The sequence below is a fragment of the Westerdykella ornata genome (genome assembly GCF_010094085.1).
Source record: "Westerdykella ornata strain CBS 379.55 unplaced genomic scaffold EI97scaffold_30, whole genome shotgun sequence".
NCBI lineage: Eukaryota > Fungi > Ascomycota > Dothideomycetes > Pleosporales > Sporormiaceae > Westerdykella > Westerdykella ornata.
The window spans coordinates 196,056-218,869 of record NW_022986880.1 but is presented as its reverse complement, the minus strand read 5'-3'; the positions used below and the strand labels follow the sequence as shown (position 1 = coordinate 218,869).

Genomic DNA, 22,814 nt, shown 5'->3' with positions numbered 1-22,814 from the left:
CTCCAGAAATTCCTGGTGACGACGCTGCTGTTTCTGCCAACTCGCAGTATCCTCAGGTACTCTGGTCGCTACCGACTTTGGTGCTTGCTGTTCGGTCCGTTCCAGCCCAACGAGGCCGCCTTGACCCCAGGAACCAGGAACGGGACCCCTGACGGCTGACGGCTAGCGCACAGTCCAACCGTCTCCAACCTCACCCGCGAGCACGACGACAGACTTTCTGTTGCAGGCGACTGCTTGAGGGGGCCTCCAGACCGAGCTGTCTGCCCTTTGCTCTCGCCATGTCTCTGAACGGGCTCGACGACCCCGTCGTGACGAGCGCATACCAGGGCGCCCTCGCTGAAGGCGGAGGATGGTATGCTACCCATCCTCCCGTTGGCACTCGCGAACCGCCAATGCTAACAACTCCACCTACAGGTTCCTCCTCCATTATGTCTCCCGAGATGCCGTCAATGTTCTTGCTCGTGGCACCGGCGGAGCCGCAGAAGCCCGCGCCGCTGTCGCCAATTACAACGAATTGTCGCCCCTGTATGGCTTCCTGCTATACCGCCGACGCAAGGTCTTGATTAAATACACGCCAGAGGGCACCTCGCGCTTGTTGCAAGGTGTGTTGTGGCCCTCCCAAGTATGTAAGGGGGAGCAGCAATGGCTAACCGAACAACCAACAGCTCGAACCGCGGTCCACTTCACCTCCGTCGCCGAAAAGTTCACCCCCCACGATATTACCATGACGATCCAGTCCGCCGAGGAGCTCAGTGACTCTGCTCTCGCTTCGGCCTGTTCACTACACACGGCTGCGACCTCGACTTGCTCATCCAGTTCGTCCCGCAAGAAGCTGAGTGAGATCACTGAAGATGCGGAAGAGGGGATAGCAGGTGGGAGCGGTGCGGCTGCTTTGGGCCGCCCACCCACTGCAACTTCAGTGCAAGCTGCCATCTCCGAAGGCCCTCCCGTGGAGCTTTCCGCGCCTCTGGAAACTGACAAGGAGATGCAGTCCTTGGACAAACAAGGAGCAAGGAACCCGATGCCATTCGCGAACCAGCCCCCGGAGCTCTCCAGTTCGGGGCCCGAGCCACATGTATCTCGCGCAGCTGAAATCAGGCAGAGCTTGCATAGCTACGAGGAACTCTTCAAGGACGGTCCTGATCCACGCCTCTCCTCGCAGACCGCTCGCCCTGCTGCATCCGACCTGTATGCTGAGATCTATGCTCAGTACAACAAACCGAAAGTGAAGCTTGGCCCTCGACCAAAGGTATCCCTCGACGGGAAACGGCCTCATACCTCTGGTACTGGCGCGCATAGGCCTGTATCGTCGCTCCCAGCAGGCATGCGTGCCGCTAACAGGCGCACGATGATGGAAGTCAGCCGCCCAAAGTCGAGGGAATCTAGCGCTGTTCCGAGCATCGCTGTCCCACCACCTCCTCCCTTACCAGCTTTCCCTTCCCTTCCTACGAGCAATCCGGATTCCCTTGTCCAACTACCGCTCACAGCCCCGAAGAGTCCCGCCAGTGTCCGAAGCATGACATTGCCGAGCCATAACCTCAGTAGCCGGAACGCGAACGTCGTGTCGCCCGAGAAGCAACGCTTGATGAAGGCATTGGAGCTCCGGAAGAAGAGGCAACAGCAGCGCCAAGAGGGAGCCGACGAGGTGACCAAGAAGCCGCGCATCGATAAAGAGGCCGAGACTGTGACTGAAGCTCCAAAACAGGAGAGTCCAACTGAGGGGGATGATGAGATCACCAAGGAAAGTCCCAAGACAAGCCAGGAGGCTGAAGCTATCACGGGAAATATGAGAGATGCGAATGGAACCAAGGACAGTGAGACCGTAAGTCCGATCGCAGCCGATGGCGAGCCGCCCGTCCCTCCCGTACCTGGCATGAAACCCGGCTCATCGGTCGAAGACGAGGTGAACGATATCGTCTCGAGACACAACGCATCAGGTCCGAATTCACCACCGGAACCGGAGCCCTCTCCAGAAAGCATCCCACCACCCATACTCTCCGAGGTTCATGCAGACGTAAAGCCAGAGGCCCTACGCAATGAAAAGGCGCAGAAGAGAGTGGCGTCCTCTACCAGTGTCAATTCAGTAACACCTGTCAAATCACAGGACACAGTCGGGATTCCCAGCGCCGAGCTTGCAGAGGAGTTTAACTCTGTTATAGAGAATTCCGAGAAGCCAGAGGAGGCTGAACCCACCGAGAACCACCAGCCGTCCAGAGGCTATAAAAGTGAGGGCAGCACGCTCCCATCGCGAGGCCATGTAGCCTCAACCCGCGAATCAGAAGAGAAGACCCCTTGCGGAGATGGCCAACCGTCGAAGGACCCCTCGGAGGCTGATACGGTCCCAGTGGCATCTGAGGAGCCCGTCCCAACACCAGAAGGGGAGGACCTTCCGTCGGCCTCCTCTCCAGTGACGGCGCAAACTCAGACATCTTCCGCTCCACCTTCTACGCGGCCGTCTTCTTTGTCTGATGATGAACCACATCCCTCAAAGCAAACCCCTACATTTGCTAATGAGGATAGGCAAACTCTCCAGCAACTAGAATTATCTGTCAAGTCAGAGATCATCAAGGAGGAACAAGAGTCCACTGAGAGCACTCCTACAGTTGTTCCTGATACTGCGGACTCCACTCCTGCCGTAGAAGTGGAATCAGACCCGGATTCACAAAGCGCACCTCTGGTTCAGCTATCGCCTCCGGAAGATACTCCTGCGGACCAAGTTAAAGCAGAGCCCTCTCCGCCTACCGACGACGCTACTTCTTCTCAGCCGCAATCAAAGCGCGCATCGATGCTCTTCTCATCAAACGCACCCCTCCAAGGAGGAGAGACGCTCAGCAAGAGACAGAAGAGAGAATCGATGGTTTTATCCGTTCCCAAGCGACGGAGCCGAGTTCTTGATTCAGTACAGATTAATTTGAACGGCGATAACCGTGATTCTCAGGATTATCTCTCCGATGACTCCTTTATGGATGAGTTGCAGAGTGCGACAGTGCAGGAAGCGAAGCCCATGTCCGTCTCCAAGTCCCCAATTACCCCGTTTTTCCCGCGCAAGCCATCATCGCCCGAACTGGACAAGTCCTCCCCCTCAGCTGCACCCAAGGTCGCCCGTCTGACTCCCGAGCAAAGCGGAAGCCGAAAGCTCTCTGGAGTTTGGCCTCCTCCGCAGACCGTGGAGAACGTACCTGTCCCTAAGAAGATCAACGTATCCTCGGGCATATCTCAGCGGATCAAAGCTCTGGCGGAGAAGTCAAACAAGGACTCGTCATCATCATCTGTAAGTCCGCTCGCAACTCCAGACGCATCTGCTTCGATTGTTGCACAACGCAAGTCCTCGTTCTTCGCTGCGCCTGTCACTGGAGATTCCTCCAGCGGAAAAGTTGTCAATCGCCTTAGCATTGCTTCCTTCGCAAACCTGTCTTCTACAGCAGTGTCTGACAGAGCATCCGTCCTGCAGTCTCCTTCCATGAGCAGAGAGAACAGCCCCGCCATCTACAACGTCAGGCCGACGACCGAGAAACCTGAATCGGTCCAAGTTACCGCCCGCATTGTTCGGGATGGCCGACCGCTCAATCCCTCCCTGAGTATGCCGACCGAGTCCACTCCTTTGGAGCTGCACCGAAGCGAGATCACCATCGATCATCAGAAGTCCACCCGGACCAAAACTCCGGTGAGCAACCCACCGACGGAACCTACATCCCCCAAGGCGCCGTCGTCATCACATTCGAAAGACCAAGTTCCTATTCTTCCTCGCTCCTCCTCGGAGAGCAGCTGGCGATCCTTCGGTCGCAGGCTGAGCGAGTCCAAGTCCGCCAGCACACCTCGCAGTCTCTCGGCTCACAGCTCTGAAAGCGAAGGAGGCAAGAGGGAAGACAAGAAGGAAAAGAAGGATTCCCGAACAAGCAAGCTTTTTAAGAGAATGTCGTCGTTTCCTTCCATCACGAGGAAGGGCCAGAGTGGTTCTCTGCAGGAGGACGAGCATACTTCAAGGCCCCTAGCGTCGCTGCGTGAGCCGCCACCACCTGTACAGGTTGGAGACTTAAATGTGCAGTTCCCGGATACCTTGGTAAGTATTTCACAGAACTTGTCTCTCTGATTCGTGCTAACTAGTTTTCAGCTGTGGAAGAGACGATGGGTCGAGATCGACGCAGCTGGAAACTTAGTACTGTCCGTTTCGAAGCCAAATGAGGTTAGCTTTTCGAAATCCTGACTGCAGAGCATCTTGCTAACCCTCCATCAGCAAATGAAAGGCATCACCAAACGCTTCCATCTCACTGAATTCCGCACCCCCTACGCCCCAGACCAGGACCAACAAGAGCTTCCCAACAGTGTCGTCTTTGACTTCATCGACGGACGGACTTTGCAGTGTGCCTGCGAAACAGTCGCAGCACAGATGACGGTTCTCCAAGGTATGCATTGCTCGAGATCCCCTCATGCGGATTTCCGTACTGACTAACACGCGCAGTCTTCAGAGAAGCTCACGACGCTTGGATAGCGTATGACCAAGGCTCTTGAGTACACATGCGTAACTCAACAACACTCCCTTCTCCATCATTTCCTTCCTCACAGAAAGAGCATACACAGAGCTTAGGGCCTCTGGTGTTTCCTTTGTTGTCAATGATTGTACGACCAGTCTGCGCCTTGAACAGGCACCTTATTTTTTCTTGGTCCCTTCTTCGTTCCCTTTCTTCTCTTCCTCTCCGATGTCGAAAAACACCGCTTGTTGCGTCTTTGCAATATCGGGCACCAGTGGGCATTGGTAAGAGAGGTTTCTGAGTACGCACAGGTGCGCTGGAGAGGGGTTGGCTGCTTTTGACGGGAAGATGTGCTACACGGCCTGCTCTCTCAGTTGCGAAACTTTCTTACTACTATTCTTCGCTGGCTTCTGTTTCTGTCGTTTTGAATCATACCCCATTGCTATTCTTTTTCGTGTTGGACTCCGTTGTCGGATTTGCGGCGGTCAGTTCCTGCATTGTGTATACAATTGTTTTTGAAAAGGAAAGTATATATTGCTAATGCAGCGGTTGGGTGGTAGGCGAGTAGTTAGAGGCAAAAGGGCATTGTGGGTGCGTTAGCGGTAAATGCAAACGCTGAAGAGAGGCTTGCGGTCCATATCGATATCTGCAGTGTATAGTGACCTATGCCCGTGAAGCGAGTACATCTGACCTGAATATCCAACAACAAGGGAATGAAAATTCACCCGTACGCCTTACACCATACACGCCCCGTCATCCCCAACCTGGGTATATCATAGATAAACTCCTTCCATCCCCTCGCCCTCCCGTCATCCACACGCCCTCCTAAGCAACTAACAACCTCCTCACCGCCGCTCTGACCTCTTCTTCCCCGTCCTTGATACCCAACCCCTTCCTATCAAACCGCTCGCCGGCCTCACGCCCCAGAATCGCCTCTTCCACCTTCCCCGTCTCCAGGGCCCTGCCCGACGTCACCGTCTGGCCCTTTGCCTGGGCGAAACCGGACGAGCGCTCGTGCGCCGGGTCCGGGCTGTAGAACTCGTCCACGATGGGACGGATCATGACGGTTTGGTTGTGGATGGTTAGGGTGCTGTTTGTGGGGACGGTGACCCAGTTATCTAGTGATGGTGAGCGGGTCAGCGTCAGAAGTCCGCGAGAACGTATTGGAGAACAAAAAAAAACAACAACAACTCACTTCTTTCAAAGGTCAACGGCTCGCTGGCCACGAGCACAATGTCGCTGCCCTTGTCTCGCCTCTCCATGACATAATCCCTCTGTCCCGGCTCGGCTTCCGCAGCACCACCACCTTTGCCATCAGTGGGTTTGGACTGGCGCCAACTCGTGCCGCTCGAGAAGAAGAGGCTCGCCGCCTCGTCCGTCTTGGAGCTGACGTACCGCGTACATACGACGCTCTCCCCATCCGTGACGGCGAAATTCAGCAGGCTCCTCGAATCCTCGGCTGCCTCTGCCAAACGCGCACGATTCCCATTCTCCCGCTCTTCCCGCACCACATCCGCAATGAACGCATTGATCCTCTCAATCGTCTTCAGCAACGCCTTCCTCAACACTGTATGCCCGAACCCGCGGCCCTCCTGCCCCTCCTCCCCTTCGCTCTCCCCCTTATCCGGCGAACACCCCATCCGATCCAGCGAATCCAGAAACAGCGCAAACGCCCACTCGCTATCCGTCCCGCCTTTCACACCGAGGAACCACTTCTCTCCCAGGCTCAGCGCCACGCGCATCTTGATGCGCGACCAGCATCCGATCCCTCCATTGTGCATGAACATGAGGCGCTTGTAGCTGAAGGGGTGGCAGTTCGATTCACTCAGGTCGCCTTCGGTGGTGGCGCGGACGTGGGCGAAGATTAGGGAAGACGTCGTCTTGGACGCCAGGCGCGATAGGTTCTTGCAGTTCCACGCGGGGATCGTCGACGTGAAGATGCATGGTTCCGGGCCCAGGGCGGGCGAGGTGTAGTACCCGATGCCGAAGCCGTCGCCGTTGTGCGGGCGGCGGCGGTCCTGTGGTGAGGGTGTGAGTAAGTTTATATGTATGGATGTGTTTCGCAGGCGGCTCTAGAGGTAGGGACTGGGAGGAGAGAGGGCAGCGCAGGTACGTACAAGTCTCAACCGCGAGTCGAACGATTGCGTGAGGATCGAGTGGCTCGGATTCGTTATGAGTTCGGAGAGCAGAATCTCGTTTTTGCCTTTGTAGACCTGGCACGCCGAGGTCATCGTGGTTAGCCAAACAGACATCCTTTTGGGAAACCGAGCAGACGACACACATACCATGAAGCGGCACATGGCTGCTATCGATTGACCCCAGCTACAGCAGCTGGTTTCGTCCTGGGGTTTTGTAGAGTGAAGCGTGGAATTGTGACGTGGAGTCTGTGAGCTTGTCTGCTATGTTTGCGCTGTTTCTAGCAGTAGGGCGGTGAGCGTCGATTGCGCCATAGTTGCGGGACGGGCCATTCGCGGTTCGTCATCGCAATGTCATCTTTGTGACTGATACAGTACTAGGGAACCTCTCGCGGCATGCTACGGCACCAGGTGCCCTCTATGAAGATTGAGCCTTAGTTGTCTGTATACTATCAGTCTCGCTGAGATGTATCTTAATACAAGGGTAGGTTCAAAGGTGGGGCAGCCTCGGTAGCGGAACACACATGTCACCTGACTGAACAGAACTCAACGTCAATCAGCATGATTGCATTGCGCTATCGACCTCGAACTGTCCCTCCTTAAACACAGAGCTGGCCTCCTCACCAGCTCATCTCTGGCCTTTTAGTAGGCGTAGCTCTTGGGATCAACTCCTCTCACCCCTCCACCACCCCGTCCAGCGTCCCCCTGACGCCAAGCCCGGCAGCAGGAAACAATGAGCAAACCAAACTCGAGACTCCCGGGATATGATGCGGTTAGAGAGAAAAAGGGGTTTACATGACGGTGTATCTTACGATGCTTTCCAGGGGTAAATAATCCATAACAGTAAGGGTCAGGCTGCTTGCCCATGGAGGGCGGGGAACGGGGGCGCAGGACAGTATACAGTCCGCCAGGAGGCGACATCGAGGGGTATATAGTGAAGGTCAGGTGTGGGGAACGTTGCAGCCGTAGACATGGACATCCTTTGGTGTATTGCCACACGCCAGGGCGCGCAGCTTGGAAGGCTAGGATAGTGCGTCTCCTCACATGTCCATAGAGTCGCCGTTGTTGGCAAAGTTGAAGTTCTGCTGCTGTTGCTGTTGCTGGGGAGCGCCGAATCCAAAGTGCCCGTCCTGGTTGATCTGAGGACCTGCCTCGCCCATGTTCTCGGCCTCTCCCTCTTCATCGGAGAAGTACTTCTCAATGATGTTGTAAGCCTTCATATAAATTTCCTCATTGGCGTTGTTCTGGCAATCGTGGATCTTCTCCATGCCGCCGACTTCTTCGATGAACAGAGCATAACGATTGATCGGCTCCCCACCGGCACTGTCCACACCCGCCTCCTTGTCCATCTCGCCAACCTTTAGGATGTTCTCCAAGCCATCGAGAGCCACCTGTATAATCTTATTGTCGGGGCATGCGAGTAGGTCACACAGAGGTTTGATGCAGCCGCTCTGCACCAGGTAGCGGATCTGTGCCGGTTTCTGCAGCCCTCCAGAAGTGGCATTGGAAATGGCCCAGCAGGCCTCCTTCCTGGTCTTGAAATCTCCGTTCTGCAGAAGGTGGATGAGGGGAGGAATAATATTAGCATCGATGACGGCCTGGATCTGATTGGAGTTGCCCGCGGTGATGTTGGAGATGGTCCAGCATGCCTCCTTCCGGATGCCATCCTTCGGAGAACTAAGGAGGTGAAGGAGAGCGGGCAGGGCACCGCAGTTGATGATTACCTGTGTCTGGACATCATCGCCAGTAACGATATTGCCAACAGACCTCAAAGCGGGAGTCTGAACAGAGGTCGAGGCGTGCATCAGCAATTCCACCAACCGACGGGGGATGCCAGCCTCAATCACTGCCTGGATCTTGTCGTTGGAACCGTCCGAGAGGTACGATATGGCCCAGCAGGCATCAATGAGAACTTCGTCATCCAGGGAGTAGACCAACTTGGCAAGCACGGGAAGAGCGGGCGCAATCTGCATCAGAAGGTCAGAAGAAGTCATAAACCGTTGTTAGGATGTTACCGTACCGTCGACCATTCCGGCTGAGGGGTCTTGCCACGACAGAAGTTGCTGAGGGTCCAGGTAGCATTTCTTAGCATGCTCAGCTTGCGGCTGTCGCCCAGAAGGGCAAGGAGGGGCTTGAGTGCGCCCTGGGAGAGAACGTAATCACGGCAGGCAGGGCTATCTCCAGCAATGTTTCCAAGCGCCCAGACGGCCTGCTCCCGGACATCTGCTTCATGGCTGCCGAGGAGCTCGACGAAGATGGGTACGGCGCCAGCCTCGATGACGACTTGGGTCTGCTGGGCAGAACCAGAAGCAATATTGGTAAGGGCCCAAGCAGCCTCAAACTGCACAAGAGTATGTGGCGACCGCAGGAATTCAACGAATCGGCTCACGACGCCGGTCTCAATGACACGCTCGATCGGAGGGTTTCGCTCCTTGGACAACAGCTTTCTGAATTTTGTTGTAGCCTGGATTTGCTCGTCGATCTGGTCGGAGAAAACTCCCTTTACCATCAAAGGCAATTCTTCATTGAGCTGTGGCGGAAACGTTAGTGATGCGTTCAGTAAAGGAGTTTCGAGGCTTCGTGGACGGATGGCGGGGTATTGCGATCACTCACCTGGCTTTCGATGTTGCCGCCCTCATCTTCGCTATCCGGAGCGGCTCCTAGGGACGCTCCAGGCTGGTCCCTCCCTGCGATACCGCGACGTTTGGCAAGGTTCTCCTCACGCTTAGCCCGACGAATCTCTACCTGCTGCTCCTCTCGGCGGCGGCGCAATTCGTCCGGCTTGAAAGCGCTCTTCGCCTTGAAGGCAGTGCGGCGATGCTCAGGAATGTACCGGTCCGCCATGCTTGCTTCGACGGGTATCAGTGCAAGTCGCGGATGGGGAGTTGTTGGCGGGCGAGGTGTTGTTTGTATGAGAGAGGGGGCTTTATTTGTATTGTCGTGGGGCAGGAGGAGGAAAAGGCGGAAGCGCCAAGAGCAAGGCGCATAGGTTAGACCGGATCCGGAATCCTAGTGGTGCTTCGTGGCTTGGCAAGCGCTCGTCGCGTCCCACCGCCCCAGTGAGCGCAACTTGACGCAACTTGACGCGTCGACCCTCCTGGTTGCAACAACAACCCTTGGAATATACCTGTACGCTACTCTGAGCCCGCCAACTCATAAACACAAGATTTTTCCATTGGATGAAGGCATATTCTACTTGATATTGTATAGGACTTGCGACTTCAGCAGCATGGATTTGCCGCCAGATTATACCGCCATCAAGGATATTGATAGCAAATTTGGCGGGAGTGGGAGGCCCACCGTTAACATCATTGGAATCCTAACCGAGATCATTGAGCCGGCAAAGTCAAAAGGCGATGACTGGTACCTATCTTTCTCCGTGCGAGACGATGATTTTGCTTCTCAGTGGAGAACCGATCCATCATTTATCCGCTGCAGGTTATTTCGTCGAGAACGTACGCACCTGCCCACTGGGAAGGTCGGGGACCCGGTGATTGTGCGTGGCGTCCAGGTCCATCTATATGATGGTGTGAAGGAAGGTGTATGCACGTCACGGCAGAGTCAGGTTCTCTTTTTCCCAGCGGACAAGGTCCCAATACCCGAGCTGAGCACTGCCTACGGATATGGCGGGCAGTCAAAGCTGCCTTTCAATGGCAGCCTTCAGTTGAGCGGGAACCGTGAGGCGACCGCACCATCCATTTTAGAACAGCTGGCCATAATAGGGATCAAGGCAAAAGCCGCCGCTTGCGGAACGGTGCTCAAGCAAGCAGCCAAACCTATTGCTGTGTCGAAGCCTCGGGATCGACATTCGTTGATCAAAGATGTCCAACTCGATAATTTCTACGAGCTTGTCGTAGAAACCGTCAAGATTTACTCGGTCCATGATGGAGCCGACGGCGTCGACCTGTACGTCTCCGATTACACCACAAACAAAGCCCTCTTTCTCTACGAACCTCCAGATACGAATCCCTCGAGTAAGTGGCAAGGCCCGTTTGGCCAGGTTACCATGAGTGTTAGACTTTGGGAGCCGCACGCATCCTGGGCTCGACAGGATCTTCGCGAAGGTGACTGGATCAGGCTCAAAAATGTGCGCATCAAATCGTCTCCTGCGAACAAAATCGAAGGAAGTCTGCACGCGGATCAAACGTACCCAGATAAGATTCTAATTAGTAAGCTTGACAAGTCTCATGACGCAGAATTTATGCAGGAGCTTGGTGCACGGAAGAGGGCGTACCTAGAAAAGTATGAGCGAGAGGATACTGCTGCTGAGCCTGGTGGCCATGCAACGAAAGCTTCCGCTAAAGCTGCGGCGAAGAAGAAATCAGCGAGGAAGGCTAGAGAGCGGCAGAGGAAAGAAGAAGAGCAGCGCCAGCTGGAGAAAGAAGCAGAGGCCCAGGCCGTAGCGCGGTCTAACATCAATGGTCATGGTGAGCGACTTGAACATTTCGGCAAAATGAAATAAGTAACCTCCCATGCAGTCATCGCTTCACATCCGGAAATCCGTCTAAGCAGCATTGACGAGATCCTGGACGACTCCCATCGCACAATGCAGACCAGAGACGGTGGCCAGCTTGTCTTTCCATTCGTCAATGCGAAGTATCGCACCCGTGTCAGAGTCGTCGATTTCTTCCCGCACGACCTTCACGATTTCTCGCGATGTATGGATGATCCAACTTGGAATACGCCTCTGTTGGATCAGGACCGGGCTCATGGACGCCGCGATGATCGGTGGCAGTGGGGATTTGTGCTATTTGTGGAAGACGCAACTTCAACGAGGCCCACGCCTCAGCGAATACCATTATTCGTATTCAATGATTCCGGGCAATATCTTTTGAATATCGATGCGATTGAGTAAGGGACAGCTATGCGTCTCATTGATCTTACGCTAATTCTTGCTAGTCTAAGGAATGACGCAAGGGGCCGTACTATGGCAACACTGGAGGAGAAACTTTTCATCCTCTGGGGTAACTTGCTGGAATTGAAACGTGATTTGGCGCCGAGCGGGGTGAAGTTTCCTTTGCCCACGCGCGACCAACGACTTTCCAACAAGCCTTTTGAATGCTGCATTGAGGAGTACGGCGTACAGGTAGAGCCATCTCCTCAGTGGCCCACGGGGTGGCAGCGCATCTACAAGCTCGCATCTACTCTTATCAGAGTCTAGTTCTCATTTCAGGGCCAATACCTGGCGCTTAGAGCACGAGCTGTTTCCTGTGTGTAAGATATCCAGCTCGCAACCCTCCGTCTAGCCGTCTGGTCAGGTATGGCTTCCATGGTCCATTCCACGAGACAGGAGGACTCGCAATTTCGATCTTTGAAAATGCATAAACAATGTTTTCTGAAAACCGGGCCCACCTGACTTCCCTAGCGTCTCCTGTAACGATAGCATTCCGCTTTGACCATTTGCAACACCATGTCGAGTCACCATGAATTCCCAGAAATGCAAAACATGGATCACCCACCTCTCCTAGGATTTTTGCAAGTCAAAATGTAAACTACGCTTTCTCCACATATTTTGGGATGCTCGGACACGGGCATTATAGAAGAATCGAGATGCGTGGTACTTGCATGATCCTCCGGGGACTATGCGTGATATTGCGTGATGGCGCAGGGAGCACTTCACCATTGTTCAGAAATCGTACACCCTTGGAATAAAAAAAGTTTCTCCCTTTGCTCAGGAAACCTCTTTCATTCTTCTTACTCTACAGGTGCGCATTTCGCTTTCCAAGCCAGCTTTATGGCTACCGGATTGGAACTCTCGATCCTCGCCCAAGAAATCAACGATCACAATGGCTTAGCAATCACCGAAAAACAAGAGATAACCACCGCGGCCCAGCCCATCATATGCGTAGGAACGACCGTCCTGAATCCAGCGCTCATAACCACGGATTTCGACCTACTCCGCTTCGAAGCCGCGGCCTTCGACCAACTCCGAGACTCTGGACTCGATCACGTGAATCACACGAACGACGACCTGGAAACCAATGGCATTTCTCCATTCTCTACCCTCCTGATCTCTTCTCCTTATAACAACCCAGGACACTATCTTCCCCTTGAAACGCTGGATCTCCCTTCCACCCTCTTCGCCAAAGCCCTCACAGCCCTCAAACCCGCCCGTGCAGATTATGCCACGGCCTCGTACACTTCTGCCCTCAACTTCCCGGTAATCCTCAATCTTCTCAGGGAATTATCTCTTGACGAGGGGTTCCAGTGGGACTCAGAGTGTAGTTTTTATGTGGTGGTGTTTCGCTCGAGGTTAAAGAAGGACGTTGATATTGAGGAACTGTACCGGCTGGATTATGAGAGTCACAGGGAGGCGTGCGAGAGTGGAGGATTGTTGAAGTACTGGTTTGGGAAGGTGGATGCGGAAAGGAGGAATCTGGCCACTTGTGAGTGATGACATATTTTTGAAACTTACCCCTCTTCGCCTGTCGATTCTTCCTCCCAGTGTATAGTACCCAACCTTTCTCGTGCGGTATTGGCCGAAATGGTGGGTACGATCAGACGAAGATGGACTGACAATTTCTCCCAGGCTTCTGGCGCTCCCGTGAGGACGCTCGAAAGGGTGGACTGGGCCCCTGGCATGCCAAAGCACGGAATGCGGCTCGGACGATGTATGAGAGTATCACCTTTGCTACTCACCGTTTCACTATCCTGAGAGGAGCAACGGATCTTAGACTAGAGGACTGGACTGACTGATTTACCCAACTCTATTACCTCGCCGGCTTCAGGAAGCGAGGTCAGGTTCGTTTCCTGAGAAGATAGGGTTTTGGAGTCGTGCATCTGCATCTGCATCTGCATTGTTCCTTCGACGTTTAGCGGCATACCTGTGTTTTGTTTTATGGGACGTCTGGGATTAGTAGGTGATAGGTCCTGGGGATGCTTCTTGAAGGCTACAGACAATCAAATTACTTGCTCAAGGATTAAAGCATGGCCACCGTATGACATGCGCTTAAGCTATACGAACCATGAACGAAACATCTGTGAACTTCTCTACTGCTCGCATGGTGATATCTAGAATGGGTACGGGATTGGACCTGAGGTCATTGTATGCTTTGTAGACACGCTAAAAACTTTCCTTCCTGGGATTCGAACTCGAAGTCGAAGGGGTGATAAGACGATGAAAGAATCGTGGAGATGACGTTCCGGATCAGGTATGAATGGTGAATGTGCTCTGCCAAGCTGCATCAGCCACACAAGCAACGCGCCACTGCAGCTCCCCTGCGCAACACACGCCTACCCACCACGACGCGTCTCTCACATGCTGGCCCCAGTCAACAATCACCATAAACACGACCATTGACACCACAGCCACTGGAGCAGCCATGAGCAAGCGCAAGGCCACCGTGAGCCTCGCAATCCGACCGGCCACGAAAAAGGCGCGCGTACGCAAAAGCGCCATCAGCGCACCGGCAGGCGACCTGTACGCGCAAGTTTTCGGCGGCGAAAACAACCTCGACGATGTCGTTGCCGAGTGGGTGAGCAGCTTCCACAACCATGAAGCTAGGGCTGTCGCGCAAATTGTCAATTTCGTGTTGAGGTGTTCCGGTTGCTCTATACAGATTGACGAGAATGACATTGGCGATCCGGACAATTGCCCGTCGCGGCTGGCAGATATTCAGGAGGAATACCAAGCTGTAAGTTAACACACGGATGCACTGCCTAGGGTGAAAGTAGTAGTGACAACGAACAGCAAGATATATCCGAATACCCCCTCATTGCGAAGAAAGGCGCTGCTGCTTTCAAGCAAGCACTCCATGGCTTCTTCGTATCGTTTGTTAAGAGCATCGCGGCGAATGGTCTCCTCTACGAGAACACCGAGCTGCTCGAGAACGTCCAAGTGTGGATCAGTACCATGTCCTCGGCATCAAACCGTCCCTTCCGGCATACAAGCACGGTCGTTTCTCTAGCCATCATCAGCGCGCTATGCATGGTCGCAGGCGAGATCGTCGAGAATACGGCGAAGAAGAACCGCCAGAGCGAAACTGAATCGAAGAAATCGCGCGTTAACAAGGCGCGAGTCTCGCTGGTGAACAAGGAGATTGAAGAGCTCAATCAGAAACTGCAGGTTGTGGACGGCTCAATCATAGATTGGTTTGATACAGTATATGTCCATCGTTATCGCGACGTGGACCCAAAGATACGGGTAGAGTGCGTGGAGGCCTTAGCAGACTGGATTGTGACATACCCCGACCGCTTCTTTGATGGCAGTCACCTGCGGTATCTGGGTTGGGTTCTATCCGATCCCCATCCGCCAACACGCGTAGAGGTCTTGAAACAACTTCAGAGACTCTTCCGGGACAGAGATAAGCTGGCTGGACTCAAGACATTTACCGAGAGATTCCGGCCGCGAGTTGTCGAAATAGCGACACACGACGCAGAAACGCACGTTCGCGCCGCCGCTGTTCAACTCTTGGACACTCTTCGAGAAGCTGGGTTCCTTGAGCCTGATGATGTTGACTCTGTGGGCAGGTTGGTGTACGATGCGGAGCCTAAGGTCCGAAAAGCTGTTGTCGGATTCTTCGCGGAGACGATCAATAGTGTATATGAGCAAAAGATCGAGGATATGGGAGGCCAGGAAGCAGTCGACGAAGCCTTGGAGCAGGATGACGAAGATGAGGCACAACCAGATTCTAGATTGGAATGGTTGAAGCTGAAGTGCCTGGTTGAACAACTCGTCGCTTATGACTCCGAGGACAGTGAGTTGCCCTCCCAAATTGAACGGCGAGGTCCTTCTGGGACCGAACTCGGCTTGGTTATTGCGGGAGTTGAGTCGCGGTTCTTCCTCGCTGCGCAGGCGCTTTATGACGCCATTCCAGAGGTCAGATCATGGGAGGCCCTGGCACAGTATCTGCTGCATGACCATTCGCAAACCGTGGAGAACGAAGCAGGTGAAGATGTCGTCGGTATGCTTCAGGAGAACTGCAAGCTTGACGATCGGGAAGAGATCGTTCTTCTGGATGTTCTCACTGCATCCGTGAAACTTGGCCTTCAGCGCCTTACCGAAGCAAAGAAGGACAAGAAGAAGAACAAAGCTGAGAAGCTAGCGCTGAAGGAAGAGGAGGCTGAGACAGTGAAAAAACTGTCAAATATAATACCCCAGCTACTGAAGAAGTTCGGTGCGGCTCCAGAGGCAGCTTCTCTTTGTCTTCGTTTGGAGCGCCAACTCAACCTTGACATATTCCAGGAGCTGCGGCAAAACGCGGCACTGACCGCATTATTGGACGACGTCAATAAGCAGTTCCTCACGCACCACCACGAGAACGTATTAGACGAGGCCATAGAGTCCATTCTCCACGCGCTAACACACGAAGACTCCAAGGAGATGGCCGAAAGTAAAGTCAAAGATCTCTGGGATGACCTCGTCAACTCTTTCGACCTGCTTCGCAAAGATCGGGACCTCTCCGAGCGAGGCAACCTCGAGACCGATGTTATCATCGACCTTTCCAACAATGTCTTGAAGATTTCCAAGCTAGCCAGAATATCTGAACCTGTGGTGCTCGATCGCACGACATCAGGTGCATCGGGTCGAAGTAAACAGAAGAAAGCAGCGAATGCGAATACTACACCACCTGTTACATGCCTACTGGAAATTTTGAACCGTGGCGTCCCTACGCAAGGTCTTGATGCTGAGCTTGATGCTGCGGAAGATGCCTTGGTTCGGCACACTATGAACACACTACTCTTGTACTTCGTCTGGAAATGCAGGCATTGCGCGGATAACATCCAATCCGGGTCAGCGATCCCAGATGACGAGCTTGAAGCAATAGCAATCCGACGGGACGAGTGTATAACAGCCCTTGCGACTATCATGAAGAGCAGGAAAGGCGCGGATGACATCCGGATGGATGCTGCATACTTGTTGCTGGACGTCTCGAATTTGTTCTTTTCGTTAAGGAAGGCGAAAGCCACACAAGGTGAAGCGGCGAAGAACCAGACCAACGGCGACGCAAATGACGACTGGCAAGCGCTGTGTCAGCAAATCGACCCCCCGACTACGAGAATGTTGCTCCAAATTTTGGGAGCTGCGGAAAATAATCTTGCAAAGCGCACGGGGAAACGGGTCGAGGAGCCCGATGTGGAGGATGACCCTATCGATGTTGATGATGCCCCGGAGAGTAGCGATGATGAGGAAGAGACGCAACAGACGCAAACGCAAACTCAGGGTACCCAGAGTGCGGACGCTGAGAAGGCAGCTGAGGACAGGAAGGTTCGCGCTCTGTTGGCAGAGGGCCGGCTGTGCTTCTTGGGAAGCAGGATGGTGCACGGAGTGCAAGTGGGTGCCCTGGGAGATGAGGTTCGGAGAAGGCTGGAGAGGAACAAAACCAAACTGGGCCATAACTGGAAGGAAGTAGTAACCCATTTAGGAACTGCTGAGAATTTGAAGCTGCCAAGGCCGCAGAGGGCGAAAGCGAAGAAGGCGAGGGCGAGGACAGTTACGCCGGTACAAGTTGGGTCGAGTGATGAGATCGAGGAAAGTGGAGCGGAGGAGTGAATCACGTAGGGTGTCTTCTCATTTCTGTAAGATGTATTTCTAGCGGCGGGTATCTGTCGTGATAGTACTATGTGGATAGGCAGGACAATAAGAGGATCGCATTCCTCTGGGAATCTGGGGCAAGATGTTAAAACCATACGATTATAACTCCAATCATCTGCCCCCCTTTGGGAGACATATATCAGTTCCCCTTGCTCCGCTCATTGACCCTTCCGCTCCGCCATCAACTTCCGATATGTGTCAATCAGCGTCAACCTCTCCGCCGCTAGCTCCTCCCTCTTCCTCAAACTCCCCACGCTATTAGGAATATTTCCCACCTCCACCCTGGCTCCGTCCCTGACCTTGAAGATCTCCCTCGGCACGCGATCAAATGTTGGCGGCGCCTGCACCACATCGTGCAACCCCTTCCTCTGCTCCCGATTCCGCTTGAGCGCTTCCCACGGATCTTCCTCCTTGATATCCACCTCTCCAGCAACAAGCTTCTTCCCCTTCTTTCCTCTCTTTTTCTTCTTCCCACCTGCAGGCAGATCCGCAGTCTTATCCTCCCACATGGCCTCAATTTCATCTTGTTCCTCCTCCGCCAACTCCCTTTCCTCAGCCTCCTTCTCCCGCAGCCGCGCCTCCTCCTTTCGCCATCCCTCTTGCAGCTTCTTGAGTTTCTTCTCGTGGCGCGTTATGCGGTGATCAGGCAAGCCCTCAATTTTCTTCCTGTTCTTCTGGATTCCCGTCAATGGTAACGCGGCATTGACGCGCTGCGCGAAGTCGGACAGCTTCTCGCCGGGCAGAATCTTCGGTATTGCGGGTTGTGGCACTGCTTGCGATTCGCTGTCTGCCGTCGCACGGTTATTATTACTATGTTTCTCCTCCGCGCGGTTGTTCTTCTTCTGCGCTTTCTTCTTCCCTCGAGGTTCTCCGTCATCTAAACCTTTGGGTCCCCTGCCCCGCGTCTTGAATGCCATCAATCTGGCAAATGCCTTGGGTGTGTCGTCTGCGCCATAGTCATTGTTGTTATTACTTGACGTTTTACTGCGTTTCTTGGGACGAGGATTGGCTGCACGGCCTTTGCCTGTGGGAAGGGGAGCGGCACGTTGGGTGGGTGGGAGGTCGAACACCTCGTCAGCATCGGCCTCGGCTTTGCGTTTGTGTTTGTGCGGCATGTTTCGGAGGCGTCGACGAGGGAATGTATGGCTGCTAGAAATATCGTGAAAGCGGAGGGATGTTGGAGGGGACTTTTTTGGGGCAGGGTTCAAAGACTAGGAGGGAAGGTTTTGCCGGGATGCGTTAGTCAGCTGGAAGGCTTCAACGTCTTCCATCTGGCGGGGGTCAGGATTCGTCAAACAACCAACTCTATAATACCTGAGAATTTGAGGTGTGCAGCTCATTACTGAGGTGCTTACTCTCATTCCTCTACTGACCGAATACTGGGAGAATATTCATTCTGATTTTCAGCTCTTAAGCTCCAACCCCTTAATTAAGGGTCGTTCCTTCGGATGCTGCATGGGAGTCTGAATGGCATCTTCTCATTTGTAGAAGTATTCCGCTGTATAAACTATCTTCTAGGGCTTAGCACAAGCTGTCCCACTCTAGAGACATGGGCCTCACCTAACAATACTACTCACTTCGGCTTCGTGCCCAACACTACACCTGTCCAGTGTCACTCACACAACGACTACTGGCACCGCAATCCGCTCTACGATGCGCTTTCGGCGGGATGCGTTGGCATCGAGGCGGACGTTTGGCTCTTCCAAAATGAACTCTTCGTGGGACACAATACGAACGAGTTGACACTCAACCGAACGTTCCGATCCCTGTATGTCGATCCGCTGCTCACCTTGCTTAACCAACTGGTGGTCGAAGAATCAGACAAGAAACTGGAATGTTCCTTGAGAGGACTGTTTGAAGGAGACCACTGTCAGTCTCTTGTTCTTCTGGTGGACTATAAGAATCATGGACCGAGTATCCATCCCTTTGTCAAGGAGCAGTTATCCCCTTTGCGAGAGAAGAGCTACCTAACTTACTTCAACGGCACCGAAGTAGTACGCGGACCGATTACCGTAGTGGCTACTGGAAATGCACCGTTTGACCTTCTCACGGCGAACTCGACGCATCGGGACATTTTCTTCGACGCCCCGCTGGCCAGGCTATACGAGGATCCGTCAGAAAACATGTCGAATTCCACGTCAGTTAACTACGACAAACATACGGAATCGGCATCTCTTGTTAGAAACATCACCTCCTCATCCGAGTCTCAATATCGCATCAGTGGCCAGGGCGTCGTCGGCACAACATCCACCTCCCACTTCGACATCACAAACTCGTACTACGCCAGCACCAATTTTAGAAAAGCCATCGGGACCCCCTGGAGAGGAAGGTTCTCGGAAAAGCAGATTCAGCTGTTGCGAGGACAGGTGCGGGGCGCGAAGAGAAGGGGATTGAAGCCGAGGTATTGGGGTGTGCCCAGTTGGCCTGTCGGGTTGAGGAATACGGTCTGGGAGACGCTGATTAGGGAGGGTGTGGATATGCTTGCTGGGGATGATTTGATGGGGATGGCGACGGGGACCTGGTGGGATAGTGAGAGTTGAGAGGCGATTCGAGTGAGGTGAGCATAAAACAACTCTGATGAACGTACGGAGTATCGAAACAGAAAAATGTTCCCGCATAGAGACTGGTGTGTCAATAGAATTTCCAGGCCAACTTTCATACTGATAGCCATTTACGACAGAAAAACGAGGAATCTAGTCGTGATTGCATGCTGAATAAGAGGGTAGACTGGATAGGTTATTGTCTTGTTTCTTTGGGAGTTATCTCTGTGGTTCGTCGGCGAGTCCCGTCTGAACGGCTTGAGCATTCACACATAATACATATTTGAATTCTCGTTGATTTTGCCTGACATACAAGTATGTATGCAGCAAACGCGGCGACCATGGGCCGGACTGCTGAGGCGGTGGATTATTGGCTTGGCGGGCAGTGAGCAAAGGGAGCAGAGGGAGCAGAGAAAGGTTTGGCGCGGCGGAGGGCGGGAGCTTGTCCCACCTTGGGGCAGTTGGCAGTGAATTGCTAGCCGAGATGGCAGCCAATCAAACCTGGCAAAAGCCTTCTCGAAGATTGCAGTCTGTAGCGCAAAGTGTGATTACGGAACCACCTGGGCAGGCACATTTTCGGGGCTCCTCCTGCGGCGACCCTCACCACACCCTCTTCGTCGTCCTGTGCGCCTCCTCTTTCTCGCATCTGTTATCGCCTCCCTCCCCTGAGACCCCCTCCAGTTCACCCTTCGCCTTTTGCTTTTCCAGTCCCGCTGCTGCGAACCCGTCCCGCTCTGCTTGTCTCTCTCTGCTCTGCATCTGCATCCCTTTTCTTCACCCTTCCTCCGTCTCCAGCACAGTTCTAGCGGCGCGAGCGCTAGTCCCAAAACTGCCAGCTTGCCGTTCTCGGCTAGGCCGAACCCCAGCCAAGAAGCTCCCCAGCTCCCGGCGACTCTCGCATCTCTCCCGTTCTCCAGCAACACACCCTTCTGCCATCTCTCCCGACTCTCCTCGCCACTTTGTCCGTCTGTAGCTGCCTCTACGACGTCCCTCGAGCGAGCAATTGCTGCTGCTCGCGCCGTCTCGTGTCGTCCATTGCGAGTCCTGCCTCCTGGTTCCAGCCTCGCTTGCCGCATCCCGCAGCCCGCGCTCCCTGCGTTGCCCCCTGGATCCTGCTTGCCAACCTGCGTCTTCGTCGCGCCGCGTTTCAACACACTCTTAACTCCCTCTCCCTACCCTTATAGCACGGCACGATGGCGGACATGAGTGCTGAATCCATTCAGCAGAAGATCCAGATCGCTCGGCGAGATGCCGAGGCCCTCAAGGACAGGATAAAAAGGAAGAAGGACGAACTTGCTGACACGACCCGTACGTTCGCGCCCTTGCCCCCTTCGCGCAGCATTTTGCGCTTCAAGCAGCTGACCTTTCTTCTCCAGTCCGCGATGTAGCAAGGCAGCGGGTCGAGGCCCTTCCGCGCCTCACCATGAAGACGAAGCGTACGCTCAAGGGACATCTGGCCAAGATCTACGCCATGCACTGGTCCACTGATAGACGGCACCTTGTATCTGCCTCTCAGGACGGAAAGCTGATCATATGGGATGCCTACACAACCAACAAGGTGCACGCCATCCCTCTCCGATCGTCCTGGGTGATGACGTGCGCATATTCACCTTCCGGCAATTATGTGGCTTGCGGTGGCTTGGACAACATCTGCTCCATCTATAACCTATCTGCACGGGAAGGCCCAACGCGCGTCGCTCGGGAGCTGTCAGGCCATTCCGGCTACCTCAGCTGCTGCCGATTCATCAGCGACAAGCGCATTCTCACTTCCTCTGGCGATATGACCTGCGTACTCTGGGATCTCGAGACCGGCTCCAAGATCCACGAGTTCGCCGATCATCTGGGCGATGTCATGAGCTTGAGCATAAACCCTCTGGACAACAACATGTTTGTCTCTGGCGCTTGCGACGCATTCGCCAAGCTGTGGGACATCCGTGAGCAGAAGTGTGTGCAGACGTTCGCAGCACACGACTCCGACATCAATGCCATTCAGTTCTTCCCCAATGGCAATGCTTTCGGTACTGGATCCGACGACGCCTCCTGCCGACTGTTCGATATCCGCGCCGACCGCGAATTGCAGGCCTACACTGTATGTTACCTGTTCGATGATCACCCAGTTTGCTTTTCAAGCTGCTAACTTCAACTCTTCAGATTCCCGAACCCGTATGCGGTATCACATCCGTCGCTTTCTCCGTCTCCGGCAGGTTGCTTTTCGCTGGTTACGATGACTTTGAGTGCAAGGTAAGTCTGCCTCTCTCTTTGTTTGCGGCGCAAGTTATTGACATGGGATAGGTGTGGGATACTCTGCGAGGCGAGCGTGTAGGTACCTTGCAAGGCCATGACAACCGGGTCAGCTGTCTCGGTGTAAGTAACGACGCGCTGAGTCTGTGCACCGGCTCGTGGGACTCGATGGTAAGTTTGAAGCCGCATTGTATCATGCGACATATAGCTGACTTGGCATGCAGCTCCGCATCTGGGCATAGTGGGCAAAGGTGCCCACAAGTTGCGACAAGACATGATAATGCCATGTATCGAAGGCAGACGAGAAGCACCCCCTAATTTTCTTGCCCATGTACGACGAATACTCTTTTATACTTTTTCAGCATATCCGCCCGTTTCCGCTCAGCGTTGTTTTACGGTCCGATTTCTCGTCTCGACAACTCTGATACGGCCATTGTATCATGCGACGAACGCGGAGCTCCTACCATCTTTGCAAGCCTTCTTGTTCCACCATACCGCCTTTCCATTCCATCATGTTTTCAGCTCAGCACCAAGCTCCATTTTTCCTTGTTGGGCGGGTTATTGTCTTGCGGCGTGCGACGTGGTGTTGTTTACGCTTCCGACTAGTGTATCTTGACCCAGCCTATTTTCCATTTCGTTTGTTCCTCTCTTCTACCTGACCGCCGTTCGGAATTGACTGCACCGTTTCCGGATATCTGTGACTCGTGACTGGTTGACTCGACTCAAAAGCTCCACTGGCTGCGGATGCGGGCAGGGCAAGAGGAAGACGGTTGCTTGCTTGCTGTATGTTTTCTCATTTGTTGTGTGTTTTGGATGAGCGGATGATGAATTGCTGGGGGGTTGGCCGATTAGGGTTAATTGTGCCGGATGGGCATGGGGAGGGGGAAGCGGTTGG

General features: G+C 53.9%; 10 protein-coding genes across 10 annotated transcripts; 6 read left to right on the top strand and 4 right to left on the bottom strand.

Moving 5' to 3' along the window:
* Positions 1 to 278: 278 nt before the first annotated feature.
* Positions 279 to 4,509, top strand: EI97DRAFT_461402 (uncharacterized protein; the record flags this gene model as incomplete). Its single annotated transcript, XM_033801198.1, has 6 exons — positions 279 to 352; positions 415 to 602; positions 666 to 4,060; positions 4,112 to 4,183; positions 4,235 to 4,403; positions 4,460 to 4,509. The coding sequence occupies 6 exons, from the start codon at positions 279 to 281 to the stop codon at positions 4,507 to 4,509; spliced, it is 3,948 nt and encodes a 1,315-aa protein (XP_033650692.1).
* A 562-nt stretch (positions 4,510 to 5,071) lies between these two features.
* Positions 5,072 to 7,059, bottom strand: EI97DRAFT_405000 (N-terminal nucleophile aminohydrolase). The gene is made up of 4 exons (XM_033796547.1): positions 6,755 to 7,059; positions 6,587 to 6,682; positions 5,665 to 6,487; positions 5,072 to 5,587 (listed from the first exon to the last, which is right to left on the bottom strand). Exons 1-4 carry the CDS (start codon positions 6,767 to 6,769, stop codon positions 5,295 to 5,297), a joined length of 1,227 nt encoding a protein of 408 aa, XP_033650691.1. The 5' UTR covers positions 6,770 to 7,059; the 3' UTR covers positions 5,072 to 5,294.
* Positions 7,060 to 7,158: 99 nt separating this feature from the next.
* On the bottom strand, positions 7,159 to 9,545 carry EI97DRAFT_404997 (importin subunit alpha-1). Its single transcript, XM_033796546.1, has 3 exons — positions 9,218 to 9,545; positions 8,625 to 9,134; positions 7,159 to 8,571 (listed from the first exon to the last, which is right to left on the bottom strand). The coding sequence occupies exons 1-3, from the start codon at positions 9,446 to 9,448 to the stop codon at positions 7,645 to 7,647; spliced, it is 1,668 nt and encodes a 555-aa protein (XP_033650690.1). The 5' UTR covers positions 9,449 to 9,545; the 3' UTR covers positions 7,159 to 7,644.
* Positions 9,546 to 9,682: 137 nt separating this feature from the next.
* On the top strand, positions 9,683 to 11,984 carry EI97DRAFT_190930 (uncharacterized protein). The gene is made up of 3 exons (XM_033793593.1): positions 9,683 to 11,031; positions 11,083 to 11,455; positions 11,504 to 11,984. Exons 1-3 carry the CDS (start codon positions 9,834 to 9,836, stop codon positions 11,763 to 11,765), a joined length of 1,833 nt encoding a protein of 610 aa, XP_033650689.1. The 5' UTR covers positions 9,683 to 9,833; the 3' UTR covers positions 11,766 to 11,984.
* A 471-nt stretch (positions 11,985 to 12,455) lies between these two features.
* Positions 12,456 to 13,300, top strand: EI97DRAFT_362015 (uncharacterized protein; the record flags this gene model as incomplete). Its single annotated transcript, XM_033794969.1, has 2 exons — positions 12,456 to 12,990; positions 13,134 to 13,300. Coding segments are annotated over 2 exons (702 nt in total), but the record flags the coding sequence as incomplete, so codon positions are not given.
* Positions 13,301 to 13,842: 542 nt separating this feature from the next.
* On the top strand, positions 13,843 to 17,261 carry EI97DRAFT_436390 (STAG-domain-containing protein). The gene is made up of 2 exons (XM_033799088.1): positions 13,843 to 14,238; positions 14,295 to 17,261. Exons 1-2 carry the CDS (start codon positions 13,927 to 13,929, stop codon positions 17,094 to 17,096), a joined length of 3,114 nt encoding a protein of 1,037 aa, XP_033650687.1. The 5' UTR covers positions 13,843 to 13,926; the 3' UTR covers positions 17,097 to 17,261.
* Positions 17,092 to 18,301, bottom strand: EI97DRAFT_436389 (uncharacterized protein). The gene has a single exon (XM_033799087.1). The coding sequence runs from the start codon at positions 18,251 to 18,253 to the stop codon at positions 17,297 to 17,299; it is 957 nt and encodes a 318-aa protein (XP_033650686.1). The 5' UTR covers positions 18,254 to 18,301; the 3' UTR covers positions 17,092 to 17,296.
* Positions 18,302 to 18,586: 285 nt separating this feature from the next.
* On the top strand, positions 18,587 to 20,078 carry EI97DRAFT_425053 (uncharacterized protein; the record flags this gene model as incomplete). Its single annotated transcript, XM_033797149.1, has 2 exons — positions 18,587 to 19,263; positions 19,360 to 20,078. The coding sequence occupies 2 exons, from the start codon at positions 18,587 to 18,589 to the stop codon at positions 19,676 to 19,678; spliced, it is 996 nt and encodes a 331-aa protein (XP_033650685.1). The 3' UTR covers positions 19,679 to 20,078.
* On the bottom strand, positions 19,917 to 20,999 carry EI97DRAFT_482832 (uncharacterized protein). Its single transcript, XM_033802079.1, has one exon. It carries the CDS (start codon positions 20,752 to 20,754, stop codon positions 20,227 to 20,229), a length of 528 nt encoding a protein of 175 aa, XP_033650684.1. The 5' UTR covers positions 20,755 to 20,999; the 3' UTR covers positions 19,917 to 20,226.
* Positions 20,762 to 22,260, top strand: EI97DRAFT_190839 (guanine nucleotide-binding protein-like protein subunit beta 1). Its single transcript, XM_033793592.1, has 5 exons — positions 20,762 to 20,986; positions 21,055 to 21,767; positions 21,830 to 21,919; positions 21,971 to 22,090; positions 22,144 to 22,260. Exons 1-5 carry the CDS (start codon positions 20,872 to 20,874, stop codon positions 22,159 to 22,161), a joined length of 1,056 nt encoding a protein of 351 aa, XP_033650683.1. The 5' UTR covers positions 20,762 to 20,871; the 3' UTR covers positions 22,162 to 22,260.
* Positions 22,261 to 22,814: the final 554 nt, after the last annotated feature.